Source organism: Spermophilus citellus (genome assembly GCF_964194105.1).
Source record: "Spermophilus citellus genome assembly, chromosome: 18".
NCBI lineage: Eukaryota > Metazoa > Chordata > Mammalia > Rodentia > Sciuridae > Spermophilus > Spermophilus citellus.
The window spans coordinates 51,130,799-51,146,694 of record NC_138200.1 but is presented as its reverse complement, the minus strand read 5'-3'; the positions used below and the strand labels follow the sequence as shown (position 1 = coordinate 51,146,694).

At 47.7% G+C, this 15,896-nt stretch overlaps 1 protein-coding gene across 2 annotated transcripts in view; it reads right to left on the bottom strand.

Annotated features, from left to right (window-relative positions):
- BEAN1 (brain expressed associated with NEDD4 1) overlaps positions 1–15,896 on the bottom strand; it is a 49,284-nt gene that overhangs the window by 24,678 nt on the left and 8,710 nt on the right. For both annotated transcript variants that reach the window (XM_081274028.1, XM_081274027.1), the window contains exon 2: positions 14,185–14,291. In XM_081274028.1, the coding sequence (XP_081130154.1) occupies positions 14,185–14,209 (25 nt within the window). In that variant the 5' untranslated portion in view covers positions 14,210–14,291. The remainder of the gene's footprint in view (positions 1–14,184; positions 14,292–15,896) is intronic.

The window sequence follows — 15,896 nt, the reverse complement described above, 5'->3', positions numbered from 1 at the left end:
ATCATCTAAAATATCCAATACTCAACAAAAATTATAAGTCAGAGAAATAAGGAAGTGTGATTCATATTCATATTCAGAAAAAAAAAAATCAAACAAAAACCAAAAAGCCACTCAGTAGAAGCTGTCCCTGAATGTTTCCAGATGTTAGATGGAATAGACAACGACTTTAAAGCAGCTGTTATAAATACATCCAAGTAACGAAAGAAAGTCATGTTTGAAGAACTGGAGGAAACCATAGCAATGTCCTACAGGATAGAGATGCTTGATCAAGAAATAGAACAATAACAAGGAACGAAACAGAAATACTGAGTTGAAAAATGATGACTGGAATAAAAAAATCATTAGAGGAATTTATCTGCAGAGTCAAACTTTAAAAAATAAATCAATAGAAAGCAATCTAATGTGGCAAAACAGAGACAAAAAAAGATCCAAGAGGAAAAAAAAATTAACAGAGTCTCAGAAACTTCTGGAATAACACTGAGCATAGCAAAATAAGGATAGTAGATGTCCCAGAATGAGAGAAAGAAATGCTTAGAAAAAAATATTTGGAAAAAATAATGGATACATTTCCTAAATGTGACAAAAACCCCTGCCTCAGTAACCAAGGAACTCAACCAATCCCAAGTCAAATAAATAGAGATTGTGACATGTCAATCAAATGAGGGAAAGACAAAAACAAAGGAAAAGAGAAAAACAACCTGTTGCCAAGAGGGGAAGAAGAGTACTCATTAATTAACTCGTCAGAAGTTAATGGCTAACTTCTAATGAGGAGAGCAGGAGGCAGCAGGTGGAGACCCTGTGAACCTCAATCTAGAACACTGCATGAGCAAAATGAGCCTTCTAAAGTTGAAGGTGAAGACATTTCCAGATTAAAAAGAAAATTTAAAAAGGCTGGGGCCAAAAAAAAAGGGTCACCCCATGTTAAGAGGGTGTCAAGTTCTGGATGTGACAATTATGTAGGTAACAGAAAAGATTCTACCAATATGTTCCTTCTCACGTCTTAACTTCTTTAAAAGACATAGGATCAGATGAGCAGTAATTATAATGCCACTTGGTTGGGTTCATGTCATATTCAGAAATCATAAATGTGATAATAAAATTACCAAAATGGATAAGGAGGAAAAGGAGATGTATCTGGAGCAAAGTTTCTATAGTTTATTAGATTTGACTTAGTATTATTCTGAACTGGATTGTGGTAAGGTAAGATATAAAACTCATCCCTAGAGCAACCATTAATACATTTCTTTAAAACAATAGGAAAAAAAAGACCAGAAGAATCAAAATAGTAGGTTAAATGTGCTTATGTAACACAAAATAAGCAAAGGAGGAACAAGAGAAACAGAAAAACAGAGGACATGAAACAAAAAGTAAACAAACAGCGAAAAATGGTGATGTGTCTCTAACTGTATCCATCATTTATATTTTAATTACACAAATTCATGTCTTGGAAAAAAGATGTGACTTTTGCTTAATAACCCTGAGAAAATAGCAGGGATAGTCAGAGTGAATAAAAAAAAGCAAGAATCCAGCTATGAGCTAGCTACAGACACACACTCTAGGTTCAGAGACACAAATGGGTTGAAATAAAAGATGGAAGGAGCTATACTGTGCAAACAGCTGGCGTGATTCTGCTGACATCAGACAAAACATAACCTCGGACCAGAAATATTACTGGTGACAAAGACATTTCATATTGACAAAAGGGTCAATATATCAGGAAGATATAACATCTCTATATGTGTGTGTGTGTGTGTGTGTGTGTGTGTATAAATGAGCCCTAAACCCATGAAGTGAAAATTGCCAGAGTTCAAAAAAGAAAAAGACAATTCAACTATACTCTGATTTCAGTGTCCCAGTCTCAGGAGGAGACAGGACAACTAGACAGAAATTCTTAAGGATTCAGGAGACTTGAACTCCACCACCAATCAACCTAATTGGCGCTTCCAGAACACTCCACCAACTGAAGATTCCACATTCTTTTCAAGAGCGCCTAGGACACTCTCCAGGATGTATAATCATAGATTATATGTCCTCTGATCACAATTGAGATTAGATTGGAGAGTCACAATAGAAAGGTGCCACACTGTCTGCCCACTACTGCCAGTTCCTTCATACCTTTATGGCAGGGGGAGGAATTACATCTTTTACCCCTGTCGACCGAGTCTCCCTAACATGGAGATTGGGGCCTACAAGAAGAGGCAGGGTCCTGTGGGTTCTGATTCTGGATCACGTTAGAGTTGATGGGATTTTGCTGGGCCTGGTGGCACACACCCAGCGGCTCGGGAGGCTGAGGCAGGAGGATTGCAAGTTCAAAGCCTGCCTCAGGAACTTAGTAAGTCCCTAAGAAATTTAGTGAGCTCCTGTCTCAAAATGGAAAAATAAAAAGGGCTGAGGATGTGGCTCAGTGGCAAAGCCCCTCTGGGTCCAATCTCAAATAAATAAATAAATACTTTATATTCTTAGAGATATTCCCTAAATATAGATTCAAATGTGAACGGCAAAAACAAAGTTTAAAGAAGAAAAGTTCAAAGAACATTTTCATGATCTTAAATTCCTTAAAAAGATTATAACAAGTACTAACCATGTGTTGAGGGGATGAATAAATTGGGCCATACGGAAGTAGAGAACTTTGGTGAGAGTCTGGGTTGCAAGATGGCCAGGGAAGGGGGATGGGTGTTGGAAGAAGACTTTGTGAATCCATTCAGCCTTTGTCTCCTGCTCCAGGATCCTGGAGAATGCTTCTCAAGGAGGCATTTCTCTGCCTAGGGGCCTGGAACGAGTTAATAGATCCCGAGACACCAAAAGGTCCTTCTTTGCATCTTCATGGAGTCCTGCCATTTTTTACCATTAGCTTTTCACTCTAATAGGTTTATTCTTTGCTGGGTACACAAGAGAGTAGTTGCACCATCAATTATAGCAGCTCAATGTCAAACAGCATTAGCAGAGTATAAACACGTCCGTGATGATACAGGGAAACCAATTTTGAAACCTAGGCCTTATGTTCAATGAGAGGACCTAAAACAGACTTTCTTCAAATAAATGATTAGTAAAAAGCCCCTCAGGATTCCTTTTCAGTTTGAAATATGCAAATGTCAGCAGCAGCTCACTGGAAAGGTGTGCTATTTACCCAGACTGTCTTTAAAGATGACTCACGATCAGTGCTTTTGGTTCCTCTGATTACCTGTGTTTCCGTATCACTGTCACTTGAATATGTTCTCTCCCACAAAGATTTTTTTGCAGTTCAAGTATATAGCTCTTGGTTACTGAATTAAACTTCGAAACAGACCTTCATTCAGTTCTTATGATGTTTTTGCCTTCTGGACTCTGTCAAAGGCAGTCAAGGTCAATGTCGCGGGGGAAAATGCTGAGTGCATCTTTGTTCTCCTGTATGTGTTTCATTAGCTTGCCGTCCCCTGGTTGTGTGTGTGTGTGTGTGTGTGTGTGTGTGTGTGTACTGGGGATGGAACCAGGGCTACTTAACCACTGAGCCACATCCCCAACCCTTTTTATTTTTTTATTTTGAGATAAGGTCTCACTAAATTGCTTAGGGCCCTTGTTAAGTTGCTGAGGCTGGCTTTGAACTTTCGAGCCTCCTACTTCAGCATCCAGTGTCACTGGGGTTACAGGTGTGTGCCATTGCTCCTGGCAGCATCCCCTGGTTCTTGGAATAAGGCAATTGTGTAGAGTTGGGCCTTCTCCTTCTGCTTCTCCCCCTCTAATCAAACCCACAGCCTCTTGCATGCTAGGCAAGCTCTCTATACATTGAGCCACATCCCTGGCCCTGGGCCTTTCATTCTTGTATGCTGAAAAGTAAATCCCACAGCAGGAGATTGAGCAAAAGCTGATATTGAAATGAGAGTCAAACATTCAACTGAATTTCAACCCATCTTGTGCTTACAGTGCTTAGTCTAGGGTTTTTACTTAAAGCTCAGTGTAATTTATATTTTTTTAAAAAATTTAAAGAACATGCCACAGGTTTCTAATATACAAATTCAGTTATAAATTACATAGCGTCTGGGAATTTGATAGTCATGTTGTTTTAGATAATTGAATTTTATGCTTGGTAGACAAGATGGCACATCAGTACTGCAGGTGTAATTGATCATCCCATTCCCTCAAGAGAATAAAATGGGATCGATGCCACTATTGTCACTGTGCACAGCGCTGGGGACTTCCTGTGTGTGTATAATATGTATGACCACATGTATTATTAAGTCCTTAAACTATTCAGATGGCTGTTGGTATTTTCAAGTATTGGCACTAACTTTTTATCTTTAAGAAAAATGTGAGTTTTTTTGAAAGGTTCAATGATTTCATGTGGTTCTTTAAATTGTATTTGACATAAACTCTGAAGTTTCAGTAACAGTATATAAAAACTCTTTAACAAGGCTGTTGTCCAACTCCACATGAGCCAAACATGGCTTATATTGTGTAAAATTTTATTCTTTGAACTGTAGCAATAAGATCCTCTGCTCCTGAAGAGTACAAGAGGGTATTCCATAATATTATGTTCTGTATGATTTTATTTTTGTAAATCTTGAAGTTATACACCAAAATTAATAAATTCTTTTTTAAAATATTTTTTTTAGTTATACATGAGTACAATATCCTTATTTTGTTTATTTATTTTTATGGGGTGCTGAGGAGCGAACCCAGGGTCTCACATGTGCGAGGCAAATGCTCTACCACTGAGCCACAACCCCCATTAGTAAATTCTTTATATATGAAAAATTAAGAATGCCCATGCATCCAAAGATACCATGATGAGAATCAAAGGGTAATCCACAGAGAGGGAGAAGATTTTCACAGTAACATAGCCAACAGAGGATTCATAATATACAAATTGAGGATTGATAATATACAAAGAGTCCCTAGAAATTAATAAGAAAAGGCTCATTAGAAAAATGGATTAAATATTGAGCAATTCCTTAACAAAAGAGGATGTTCTAGCTGCTATATTAAGTCAAGTTAAAATTAAAACCACAGTGTGATAGCTTGACTTCCTACTAGAATGGTTATAATGAAAAAACAAATCCAAATACAAAACCAAAACAAAACTCAGATAATACCAAGTGTTAGTGAGCATATAGAGCAACTAGAACTTTCACACATTGTTGGTGAGAAGGTGAACTGGTATAGCCACTTTGGAACACTGTTTAGCTCTATCAAAGTTAAACATATCTACACCCTCTAACCCAGAAATTCCACTCCCTGGTGTAAGGCATTTTCCAACTGAAATACATTCATGTGTTTACCATGTACTAGAATTGAGCTACCTAATAAGATAACTGTGAGCCATACATACCTAATTAAATTCAAATTAATTTAACTTGATGGAAAATTAACTTCTTCATTGGCACTAGCCACATTTTAAGCTCTCAATAGCTACATGTGGCTAGTGACTATTACATTGAACAATGAAAACAGAGAATATTTTCATTATCACAGAAAGTTCTGTTGGACAGTGCTAGACCAGAATGTTCATGGTGCTGTTATTCATTCATTGCCCCAAACTGAAGACTACTCAAATGCCCATTAAAGTAGAATGGATGAGCTCTTGGGAGTGTATTCACACAAAGGAACACAAGATAGTGGCGAGAACACATACATTCACGATTCCACATAAAGTTAACATAATAGGCCAACTAATTTATGATGACAGAAATCAAGATAACAGTTGCCCTTGGCATGGGTCGTAGCTGGGAAAATCTCTGGGGAGTTCTGGGGGGCAGGGAACCATGTGTTTCTTGATGTGAGTGTGTTCAGTGTGTGAGAATTCACTGAGCCGCACACTGCTGATTTGTATACCTCTATGTGTGTGTGTGTGTGTGTGTGTGTGTGTGTGTGTGTGTGTTATAGTTAGCGATGTGCTGGCAAAGCAGCCTTCAAAGAAGGGGAGAGAGGGAAAGGAAGGAAGAAGAGAAGGAAGTGGGGAGGAAAGAGGAAGGAAGGAAGAGTAGAAGGAAGGATGAAAGAAAAAAAGGAGGCAGGAAGTCAGGGTCTCTGATTTGTGCCGTTTGCCAATTTCCATGGTGTAAATATCCCCACTGTGGAAGGTTTCAAGGTAACAAAGGTTTAACCGCTGACTCATGAAGCTCTTATGCATGTAACAGCTGGCTTTCGTGAGCTGGTATCTGACTTAAAACCAACCAACCAACAAACAAATCCCCTGGAGAATCTCCCTCTGGGTGTTGGAGGTTGACTGGGGGCAAAACCTGAAGGCAGGTCCTGCAGGGCAGTTGGTGGGGGAGAGGTGTGCTGGTCTGACAGTCCTGGCCTCATACATGAGGCAGGTGGGCAGAGGGAGTAGCCCCTAAGAAGCTCTTGGTTTGGGGATTCCCAGGGGACTTGCTATTTCAGATGCAAAGACAAGCCAACAGAGAGAAGCCTGGAGGCAGAAATGTGCTCAAAACTCCTGCGGTTCCAGCATGGGGTGTGCCCAGGGCTTGCACCCAGTAGTCCTGCTTTTAGATCCTGTCTGCTCCTGGTGGTGGGTCCCTAGGCATGTGACTTCTCTCTCCTGGTCCCCTTCTCTTGTCTCTGAGGCATGCAGACTGCACACTTCTGTGGTGACATCACAGAGGACAACTAGCCTCCCCCAACCACCCGGGCACAGTTCCAGGTGCAGGCGGGGCTGGGGAGAGCCAGGGGAGCCCCTGGGAAAAGGAACTGCAATGTCCTTACTCATTTCTGTTTGGAGAAAGATCCCCTGTGGTGCACAGCGCACTGGGCTTTGGGATGCCGTGGATGAAAACTCTGGGGGCCACTTGCTTTCCTTGGCAAGACTTCTAGATACAGAAACCATTGTGCCCTCCACAACTCCAGGCCCTCTGCAGCCTTATTCCCACACTTTCTCCTGGGTGACCTCATGGAGCTTCACAGCATGGAAAAGCATCCATGTACCCACAGTCCCCCCCGCCCCCCCAATTGACATCTCCAGTTCCAGACTTGTCCTTGAACTCTAGGCTCATGTCTCTAATTGTCTGCCTGTATCTTCACTCCAGTATCCACAAAGCATCTTAGAGGTAGTGTGTCAACATCTTCAATCCCGACTCAGTCGCCCGCCACACCTGCCCATAACCTTCCCCAGCTCACAAATGGAGGCTCATTCCTTCCGTGTGCTCAGGTTGCAGACACTGCCATTGGGGACGCCTCTCCTTCTTGGATTCCACTCCAAATCCAATTGATTTGCAAAGCCAAACAGCTTCACCTTCAAATCTCCCCACCTTCCCACCTCCATCATCAATCCCCTGGCCCCAGGCACCACCATCACCAGCTAGGCTGCTTCCCGCCTCCAGCTTGGGCCTTCCCCTTGGCTCCCCTCCAGCCTCTTCTGCCACAATCATGGTGATAGACACTTCTCAGCTCAAAACCTGCCCGTGATTACCTAGAAGCAAAAGCCGAAGCCCTACCATGGCCTCCAGGGCCCTCTGTCTTCTGACCCTTGTTGGTCTCTGGAACTTTCCCTGCCCTCCTCTCCAGGTGCCTGACCTCCTGTTATTGCTAGAACAAGCCAAGGGGTACCTCTGCCTGGAATCCCCTTCCTCTAGACCCCTGCATGGCTTCCCTCCAGTCACTTCTGTTCCAGGGTCCCCTTCGTAGGGCCCATGCCCCTTCCTGTCACAGCACCCTGCTTTGTCTTCACATCTCTGCTCACCTTTGACACACACATATTCATTTGTTTGTCTATGTCAGTTCCGTGAGAGATGCGATGCTCTTTGCTCATGGCTGTCACCCCAGCCTGTGGTAAGTGCTCAAAAACTATTTGTTTTTGATGAATAAATAAATGGTGGAAGGAGCCTGATACCAGGAGTGACCATCCGCCATTTATGACCGCAGTCATGATGAAGTTGCACAGAGAACCAAGCAAGAGACCCTGGCTCAGGCTTTGTGGTACCCATGGCTGCTCTTCCCTGGGGGCTGCAATGCTCCCACCAGGTGCTGTGCATTAGGCCCACAGTCTCTGAGCCCCCACTTCCTGCTGCAAGACACTTTATACAGAAAACCTCAAAAAAGTCAGGCTACTCCTAGTTCACATCTGGGGAAACCAAGTGCAGGGAGGTCAGGCAGTGGGTAAAGATGGACGGGCTTCAAACTCAAGTCTGCATGCTCCAGAGCCCATGCTGTCACAGTCTGCCGGGCTGTTTAAAAAACAAACAAACAAACAAACAAACAAACAAAAAAAAAAAAAACAAAACAATGCACAGATAATCAGTGTCCTCAGGCTCACATTCCAGACAGAGCCAAGACCACAACTCCACCAATAGTCAGCTTGCCTTCCACTGTTGACCTTCTCTGCGCCAATCTCCCCCTGCATGGTGACCAGCAGGGACTGCCGAGGGGCTCTGCCTCCAGTCACAAGGTCTTCTGTGACAGGCTGCCCCACCTGCATCCTCAAAGTCCCTCCACAAGCCATGGAGACTGATATTTGCTGACCTGCAGGCAGGACTCACTTTTGTCCTGGAAGGAGAGGTGGAAGGTCCTAGGACTCAAAGGGAAGGGAGGACCCGGCTGGAGGGCAATCTAAACCCAGAGAGTTCAGGAAGCCCTTCCTCAGGAATGGTGGACAGAGGGGGAAAGCGGCCAGCAGGGACCAGGGCTGCTTCCAGGGGACAGTAAAATGCCAGACTTTGCCAGCGGGGAGTTGTCTGCCAGAGCTGGGGGCGACCACAACCATAGTTATACTTTATTAGGCACTTGGCGGGGGGGGGGGGTGGGTGGAATGGCTTTCGCCAGGAACGCTAAAATGACATGATTGTGCAATTAAAACTAAATATCCTTCAGACGTTGAGCCCTCGTTACAGTCAGACTTTGTGCTAGACCGGAGAACACGAAGGAGGACTGTCCATCAGGGCACGTGGCTGGAGGCGCAGGCTGGACTCTACTCTTGTGCTTTTTGGCTTAGCTAAATTCAAGCCCTAGACAAGCCCTGCCACTTACTAGCATTGTCAAATTTCTTTGTCTTCCCAAGCCTCAGTTTCCTCACGAGAGGAATGGGCACGCTGACCCTTCACTTGTACAGCTTCTTCGAGGAAGCAAGGAGGTCACAAGACCTATAAGCCCTTGGCCTGCAAGAGCTCACAGCCACCCCCCCCCCCCCGAGGTAGGTACTCTTATCAACTTCCATTTTACAGATGAGAAAATTGAGACTGTCTGTTCCCTTGTTTACTTCAAAGTTGGACCACAGCAAGGGATACACAAGGGTTTCATTGCACGGGCTGATGACCTTTGGGTAGTGCCTGCATGTGTTTAGAGAGAATCTGAAGTCCCTCCCAGGCTCAGTAGGAAAGAATGCAGCAGTTGATTAGTGATGTCTGTCCTGGGTGCAGCAGTGGTGAATTTTGGAGTCCCATCACTTTTCCTCCTGGCCCTCAAATCCTTCTTCTATTGACAGCTGAGTCTCTGCAGAGGTAACTGTTACCATGAGCAGAGCAGAAAACAGTAGCATCTGGTCTGCTATAGTTTGGATCCTGAATGTCCCCCCAAAGGCCCTTCTATTGAAGGCTTGGTCTCCAACCCAGGACACTCTTGGGATGTAGTGGAACCTTTAAGAGACAGGGCCTAGTGGGAGGAAGTTAGGTCACTGAGGATGTGCCCTTGAAAAGGATACTGAGATCCCAGTTGCCTCCTCTATCCTTTCCTGGTTTCCATGAGGAGGACAGGCCTCCCTTGCCACATATTCTCTGCCATATGTTCTGCCTCACCATACGCCCAAAGCAAAGGAGTCAAGTGACTGTGGACTGAAACCTCTGAAACCATGAAACAAGATAAACCTTTCCTCCTGGTAAGTTGATTACATCAGGTATTTTATCACAGTGACAGAAAGCGAACACATGGTCCAAGCCCCAAGTTCATCTCCAGAGTTTCCACTCCTCTCTATTTTCCCCTCTCAGTCACTAAAGACCTATGTAATACTAGGGCATGCAGAGAGAAGCTAGCCCAAAGGACAAGACTTTTAAGTTTCTTGGGTATCTTTTCAGAGCCTGACACCAGTCTAGAATCTCCTTGTGACACACCAAATGTGAGCATCAAACCACATTACTGTATCCATTTTACAGATAAGCAAATTGAGGTTTCTAGAAGTGAAATAGATTGCCCCAGATTGCACAGTGGGTAAGGGTTAGTGCCAGGCTGTGCCGGATCCAGGCATTGTCCACTCCATCGGCAATAACTGAGGGAGACCCAAGGTGCCCAGGGGCCCAGCCAGGCAACTCCTACCAGCCTGTGGGAGGCCATCATGAGCTCAGCAGAATCAAGCCTGCTTGACTGCTCCATGGGCCATGGGATGCCACCTTCCCCTTCTTCAATTTGCTGGGCTCCAGGCCCAGTCTCCCCTGGAGCCCCAAAGTCCCTCCTTCCCCAGATCTGTCCCCGGAGACCAGCAGGAGGCATGCTGCCCCACCTCATGGGGAGTCCCACAGAGCTGCCATCTGCTGGGTGATGAAGAGGCTGTGAAGCACTTGTTCTTGGAGCCTGGGTCCCCAGGGGTCCTGGGCTGCCCTACCCAGTGGGGCCAGATGGAGAAGGTTCCCCGACCTCCAGTCTCCTGAGGAACGAGGCTGATGCTTCTCTTTACTCAGGGCTCAAGACAGGTCTCTGAAGCTTGGAAAGTGGCTCAGAAAGCTGGAACTTGACGGCAGGGGACCCGACTGCCCTCTCACAGCCACAGCCCCAAAGCCTGGGGGCTTCCCTGCCCAGGGCTCCCTGCCTCCCCCTGTCTTGTCCTTGTCTCCTTTCTCTCTCAGTCTTCTCATCTTCCCAGTGTTGGGACAAGGAGGGCTGTTGTTCCCCTCTCTCAGAGGGCCAAGGGGAACTGAAAGCCTGGAGGCGAGGTGGAAAGGGGCTGGTGTGCAGGCCCAGCCTGGATTGCCTGCTGCCTGCCCAACTCCCCAGGGCAATGGTGATCCCACCTCCCCAGCAGGATCAGCACCTGCAGGATCAGTGCCATAGGTGGGACGGCACTCCTCATTCTGCCACCCTCCCCCATGCACCTGGCAGGGAACTTTTGGTCTTATTTTTTCTTCTGGGGACTTGTCTGGTTGCCCTTCTAAACTCTGCAGGGATTAGGGGTGGAGGAACAAAACAGGAACAAACCAGCTCCTACCCTAAGTTTTCCAGACCTGGCAAGGTCAGTGAGCTAGGAGGGTTACGCAGTTCTCTGTTTTCAAATGCACAGAGCAGCCCTGGAGGTGTTATAAAGAAGGAATGGGGACTGGGGTTGTGGCTCAGTAGTAATGCTTGCCTAGCAAGAACGAGGCACTAGTTCGATTCTCAGCACCACATACAAATAAATAAAATAAAGGTCCATCAACAACTAAAAAATATTAAAAATAAAAAAAGAAGGAATGTGTGGCCCTCTCAGGGTCCCTCCTGGGACCTCTGGGTTTCTTCCTGAGTGTTTCTGAGCCTGGTGTTTTTAGAGGTGGGAGACACTTGTGGTCCTGTATCCCTTCCAGGACCCAAGTGAAGACCGTGCTCAGTTGTTCAATTGACATTTGCTGAGCCCCCACTACCTGCCAGGCACTGAGCACAGCGCTACGGTTGAGCCAGGGAACACAGCAGGCATGGTCTCTGCTTTCTGGAAGCTTCTCTTCTACTGGCAGCATGGACAAGCCAGCAAGCACCCAGGCTGGTTAATAAGTGAGAATTTCTAGATGGATCTGAAGAGGGGGCCAAAGTGGGGATGACGTCAGATAATGTTGACCCCACGAGGAGTTTATAGGGTCCCCTTGAAGAGCTGGCACTAGTGGTTGTCTGCACAGGAGGGAGACTGAGGGTCACCCAGATTTCTGGCCTTTGAGGGCCTGGGTGGGTGGTGATGTCCAGATCCAAACAGCAAAATCAAGCAAAGCTGGCTTGAAGGGGAAGACCAAGGGTTCCATTGGGGACAGGCTGGATCTGAGGGGACAGTGGGGACTGACCAGGGGAGATAGGCAGGAGAAGGCAGAGGAAGACATTGAGGTGGGACAGAATTTGGAAAGTGACCAGTCCACTGACTGCAGCTGGAAGCAGAGTGAGGTCTTCAAGCAGAACGAGGAGGGCAGGGGCTGGGTGGGAGCCGGTGGGCCCAGCACCCTGGGGGAGTGGCAGGAAGAATCCCCCTCCCCCACTGCCAAAGGAGACCACAGACGGTGGCCAGATGATCAGAACAGCTGGAAGAAACCAGAAGGCCCCCGAGACAGGGAACCCAAGGAAGAAATCACCAGGAAAGCCGAGCAGCCAACAGGGTCTGGTGCAACCGAGACCAGAAACCACGGGTCAGACTTGGCAAAGCCGAGGTTGGTGGGGGATTGCTCCGGGTGTAGACTCCAAGCGGAAGCAGATTGGGGGTGCTGAGAAGGATGGGGGAGGAGGGGCTTCTTAGATGAGTTTGGAGAAAAGGGAAGGAATAGGACTGGACATTGTGAGATGAGGAGGCTCCCCGGAGCCCCATGGCAGACCCGGCTCCTGGAACCCAGAGGGTTGGGGGACTCCTCCATCTCAGAGATGAGCCCGAATAGCCTGGGGGTAGATTCAGGAGCTACAGCTCCCCACCTGCAGCAACTCATCTAGATGTTTGGTTATACATTTATTCATCCAACACACAAATATTGAGTGCCTACTGCATGCCAGGCCATTAGACCTGCCAGAGTGGGGGCTGAGAGAGGAGAGATTCAGAGATATGCAGGTACCACTTCTGAATGGCCCAGAGTAGTGGTGACCACACCCTGGAGTCCTGAGGAGGCGAATGGGCAGAGGTGTCCTGCATGGGTGGCTTCTATTATATAGATGGACCAGGCTCCCCAGGGCCTGGGATCAACCCCAGAAGGTCCTGGGTGTCCTCAGCATTCTCTATGCCCGGCCGCTGTCTCACCAGCAGGAAGAGGCGAGACGCTGCAGGGCAGGTGTCTCTGGTCTCTGCGGTGCTGCTGAACAGCAGCTTTGTCACCTGGCCTGGGATTTGGGCTTTCATTTCCTGATTGTGCCACAGCAGTAGTGATAACAATGGACTGAGCCTGTACTGCCCCCCAGAAATCATCTCAGCAGCTCTTGACCCGCAACCTCCTTGGGTACCCACAGCGGCCAGCGGCCAGGCTGAGCTCCCCCACCAGCAGGACACACTCTGGACCATGAACAGCCGGCTGACTCCTCCCGCACACGAGATGAGGGTCCCACTGAGATGGGATCTGCAGCTTCCCCTGCCTCCCGGTGCAGCAGGCCCCTGATGTTCCGAGATTTAACAACTGGACTTAGACTAGAAGAGATGCCACCACCCCACGACTCAGGACAGGTGACAAGTGTTAGAAATCTAAACAGACGTTAGCAAGGGGGCACGGTGTCCACCAGACACCTTGGACCAGTAGTGGGGACATGACAGCTGAGGCTGGGGTGGGGTTCCCTGATCTCACCCAGACTCACAGTCCTGACTTATCCAGGAGAAGAGATGGGGCCATTATGAATGTCCCCCCAAATTATGAGGGGGCACAGGGGACATAATGGGAGAAAGCAGGTGACTGCCATGGGAGGAGCAGGTGGCACGAGTCTTTAAAGCAGAGTTGTTGGGGACTAGGGCAGGGCTGTGCTGCTTTCTCAGACCCTGTGGAGTCACCTGGCTGAGTTTGTCACCTGGACTTGTGGGCACCAGGAAGCCATGAGAAGATGATTCTGGGACAAACGTATCTAATGACTTCAGTATGGAGAGGCTCCCTGGTGGGGCCTGGGATAGAGTTCTTTAGGACAGTCTGTCCCGGGGAGTGTGATCTGTGGGACCCCAATCCTACAGAACAGTCTTGTGGCACTTAAGTTTGGGGAGCGCAGGGGGCTGTTTCCCGTGGGAGTCTCCACATTAAAGGCTCTGAAAAGTCCTGCAGCAACAAAACGTCCTTAGCGTGTCTCCCGTAAGACTTCCTGCACATATTTGGTGTGTGTGTGTGTGTGTGTGTGTGTGTGTGATCCCATGAACATGCCTCCAATCCACATTTTGGGATGGGCTGACCCAGAAGAATGGGATTTTTCAGTTTTGAAGGAGGATCCAGCAGAAGTCAGGGGTCTTCGGTTCCCCTCGCCCGACCCGTCTGCCACACTAGCCCCTGGTCAGACCCCTGCAGTTCTTTGGCCAAATGTCCTAGGGCCATTCTCTGTAACCCCAACTCCGAGCTCTGCGCCCCCAGTGGGGTGGTGGAGGATGCCGGGGAGGAGACTTACAGGGGCAGGGGCGTTTGAAGGACATGTAATCCTTGGAGCAGAACAGCGGAGCCAGCCTGCCCACGGGCACAGCTCTGACTTCTGGCAGGGAAGGCCCCTCCACTCACCTGCGGAGACACAAACAGGCAGGTGATAGGGACGCCCACACGGCACACACTGCCCCTGCAGGCCAGGCGCTCAAGTCCCCTGAGCTGCCCGCCTCTGGGGGAGAGGAGGGTGACCTTGGGGACAGGTGCTCAGTCTGGGACCCCTGAGCTACAAAGTATAGGATGCAGTGGGCAGGTGTGGGGGAGGGGATATTTCTCTCGGATGGATCCTGGAGAGGGAATTGGAGATGCTGCGGGGTTCCTGTCTCACAGACATAGGGGGTCCCACCGCTCTGGACACCTTCAGTGTGCCATGATAGCACAAGTGGCTTATAACCGTTGGGGCAGAAGATCCCACAAAGACCAGCCTAATGTCCTCATTTCATAGCGGGAAAGAGACCTGTAGAGGGTGAGGGGCGACTGCAAGGTCACAGATGGTTTTGGAAGGGTGTTCCCTGATACTCCTGTCAAACCATGTTATTATCACCGCCCTCACAACTTTAAGAGAAGGATGCTTTTTTTCCTTTTCATTTTATAAAAAAGGAAGTTGAGGCTCAGAGAGACCATGTAATTTGCCCAAGATTACACAGCCTCCAACCACATGCCAAGACTAGAGTGCTAGGAGCCACAAGCAAATAATATGATGCATGGCACTTTCGGTTGTAAGGTGACATGCCAGCTAGCCATTGAGATGATATGATTATGTTAAGATTTACATTCATATGGAAATTGGACTCCTGCTGTTCACCTTGGCCTGCTACGGGACTCATGTTATGGGACTCCTGGAGAGTTCCCATTGGTTGGGGAAGGATAGTAGGAGGGAATTCGGGGGAGGTGGGGGGGGGCGTTCTGGTAGACGCCTGCGGGGGGTGGACCGGTTTTGGCTTGCAGCTGGTACTGAGTATTGGCGGTTTTTTCAAAAATAAAGTTTTGTTCCTGCTTGAGTGGCTCGTGATTCTGTGCCCAGCCAGACTGAGGCACTAGAGTCCAGATTTCTTTGATTCCAAAGGCCAGAGTCAGTCAGACTCCCTTGCAAACTCCTTTAGAAGGTGCCTAATATATTAAAAACTACTGATTCAGAAAGAAAGGCCTCTGGAAGGTAAAGGCCTTTTCCCTGCCCCTCCCCCGTATGGACTCAGTATGATGCCCAGACGCTTGGGACAGCCAGGCTGTGCCACGTCTCTGTAAACCCTATTTGCAATAGAGGAAACATTTTCCAATATTGAGTGCCTACTGCGCTCCATTCCAAAAATAACCCATCCTCACAGGCTGCTAAAAATCCCAACGGGTTCACTCTCTTGGTGGGTGCCCAAGACACACAGGGACCAGGAGGAGACAGGGTTCTGGTTTCTTAGGCTTTCCTCGTTTCCTGGGGCTCTCCCTTGGCTCGCAGAAACCAAACTGCACCTTTGGGATGCTGAGCCCAGCGGGTTCCTGAAAGGGAGACAGCTGTCCCCTCCAGGTCTCCCGAGGCCACCACCTTCCCTGAACCTGGGGATGACATCATTGCATACAATGCTTTTCTGCAAGAAGCAGGTCCAGAATTTCCCACCCTGTCTCCCTTAGGGACCCCTTTATTATATACATGTTTCCCTCCAAGGAGTCCCATGTTTTGATGGAGCCCAT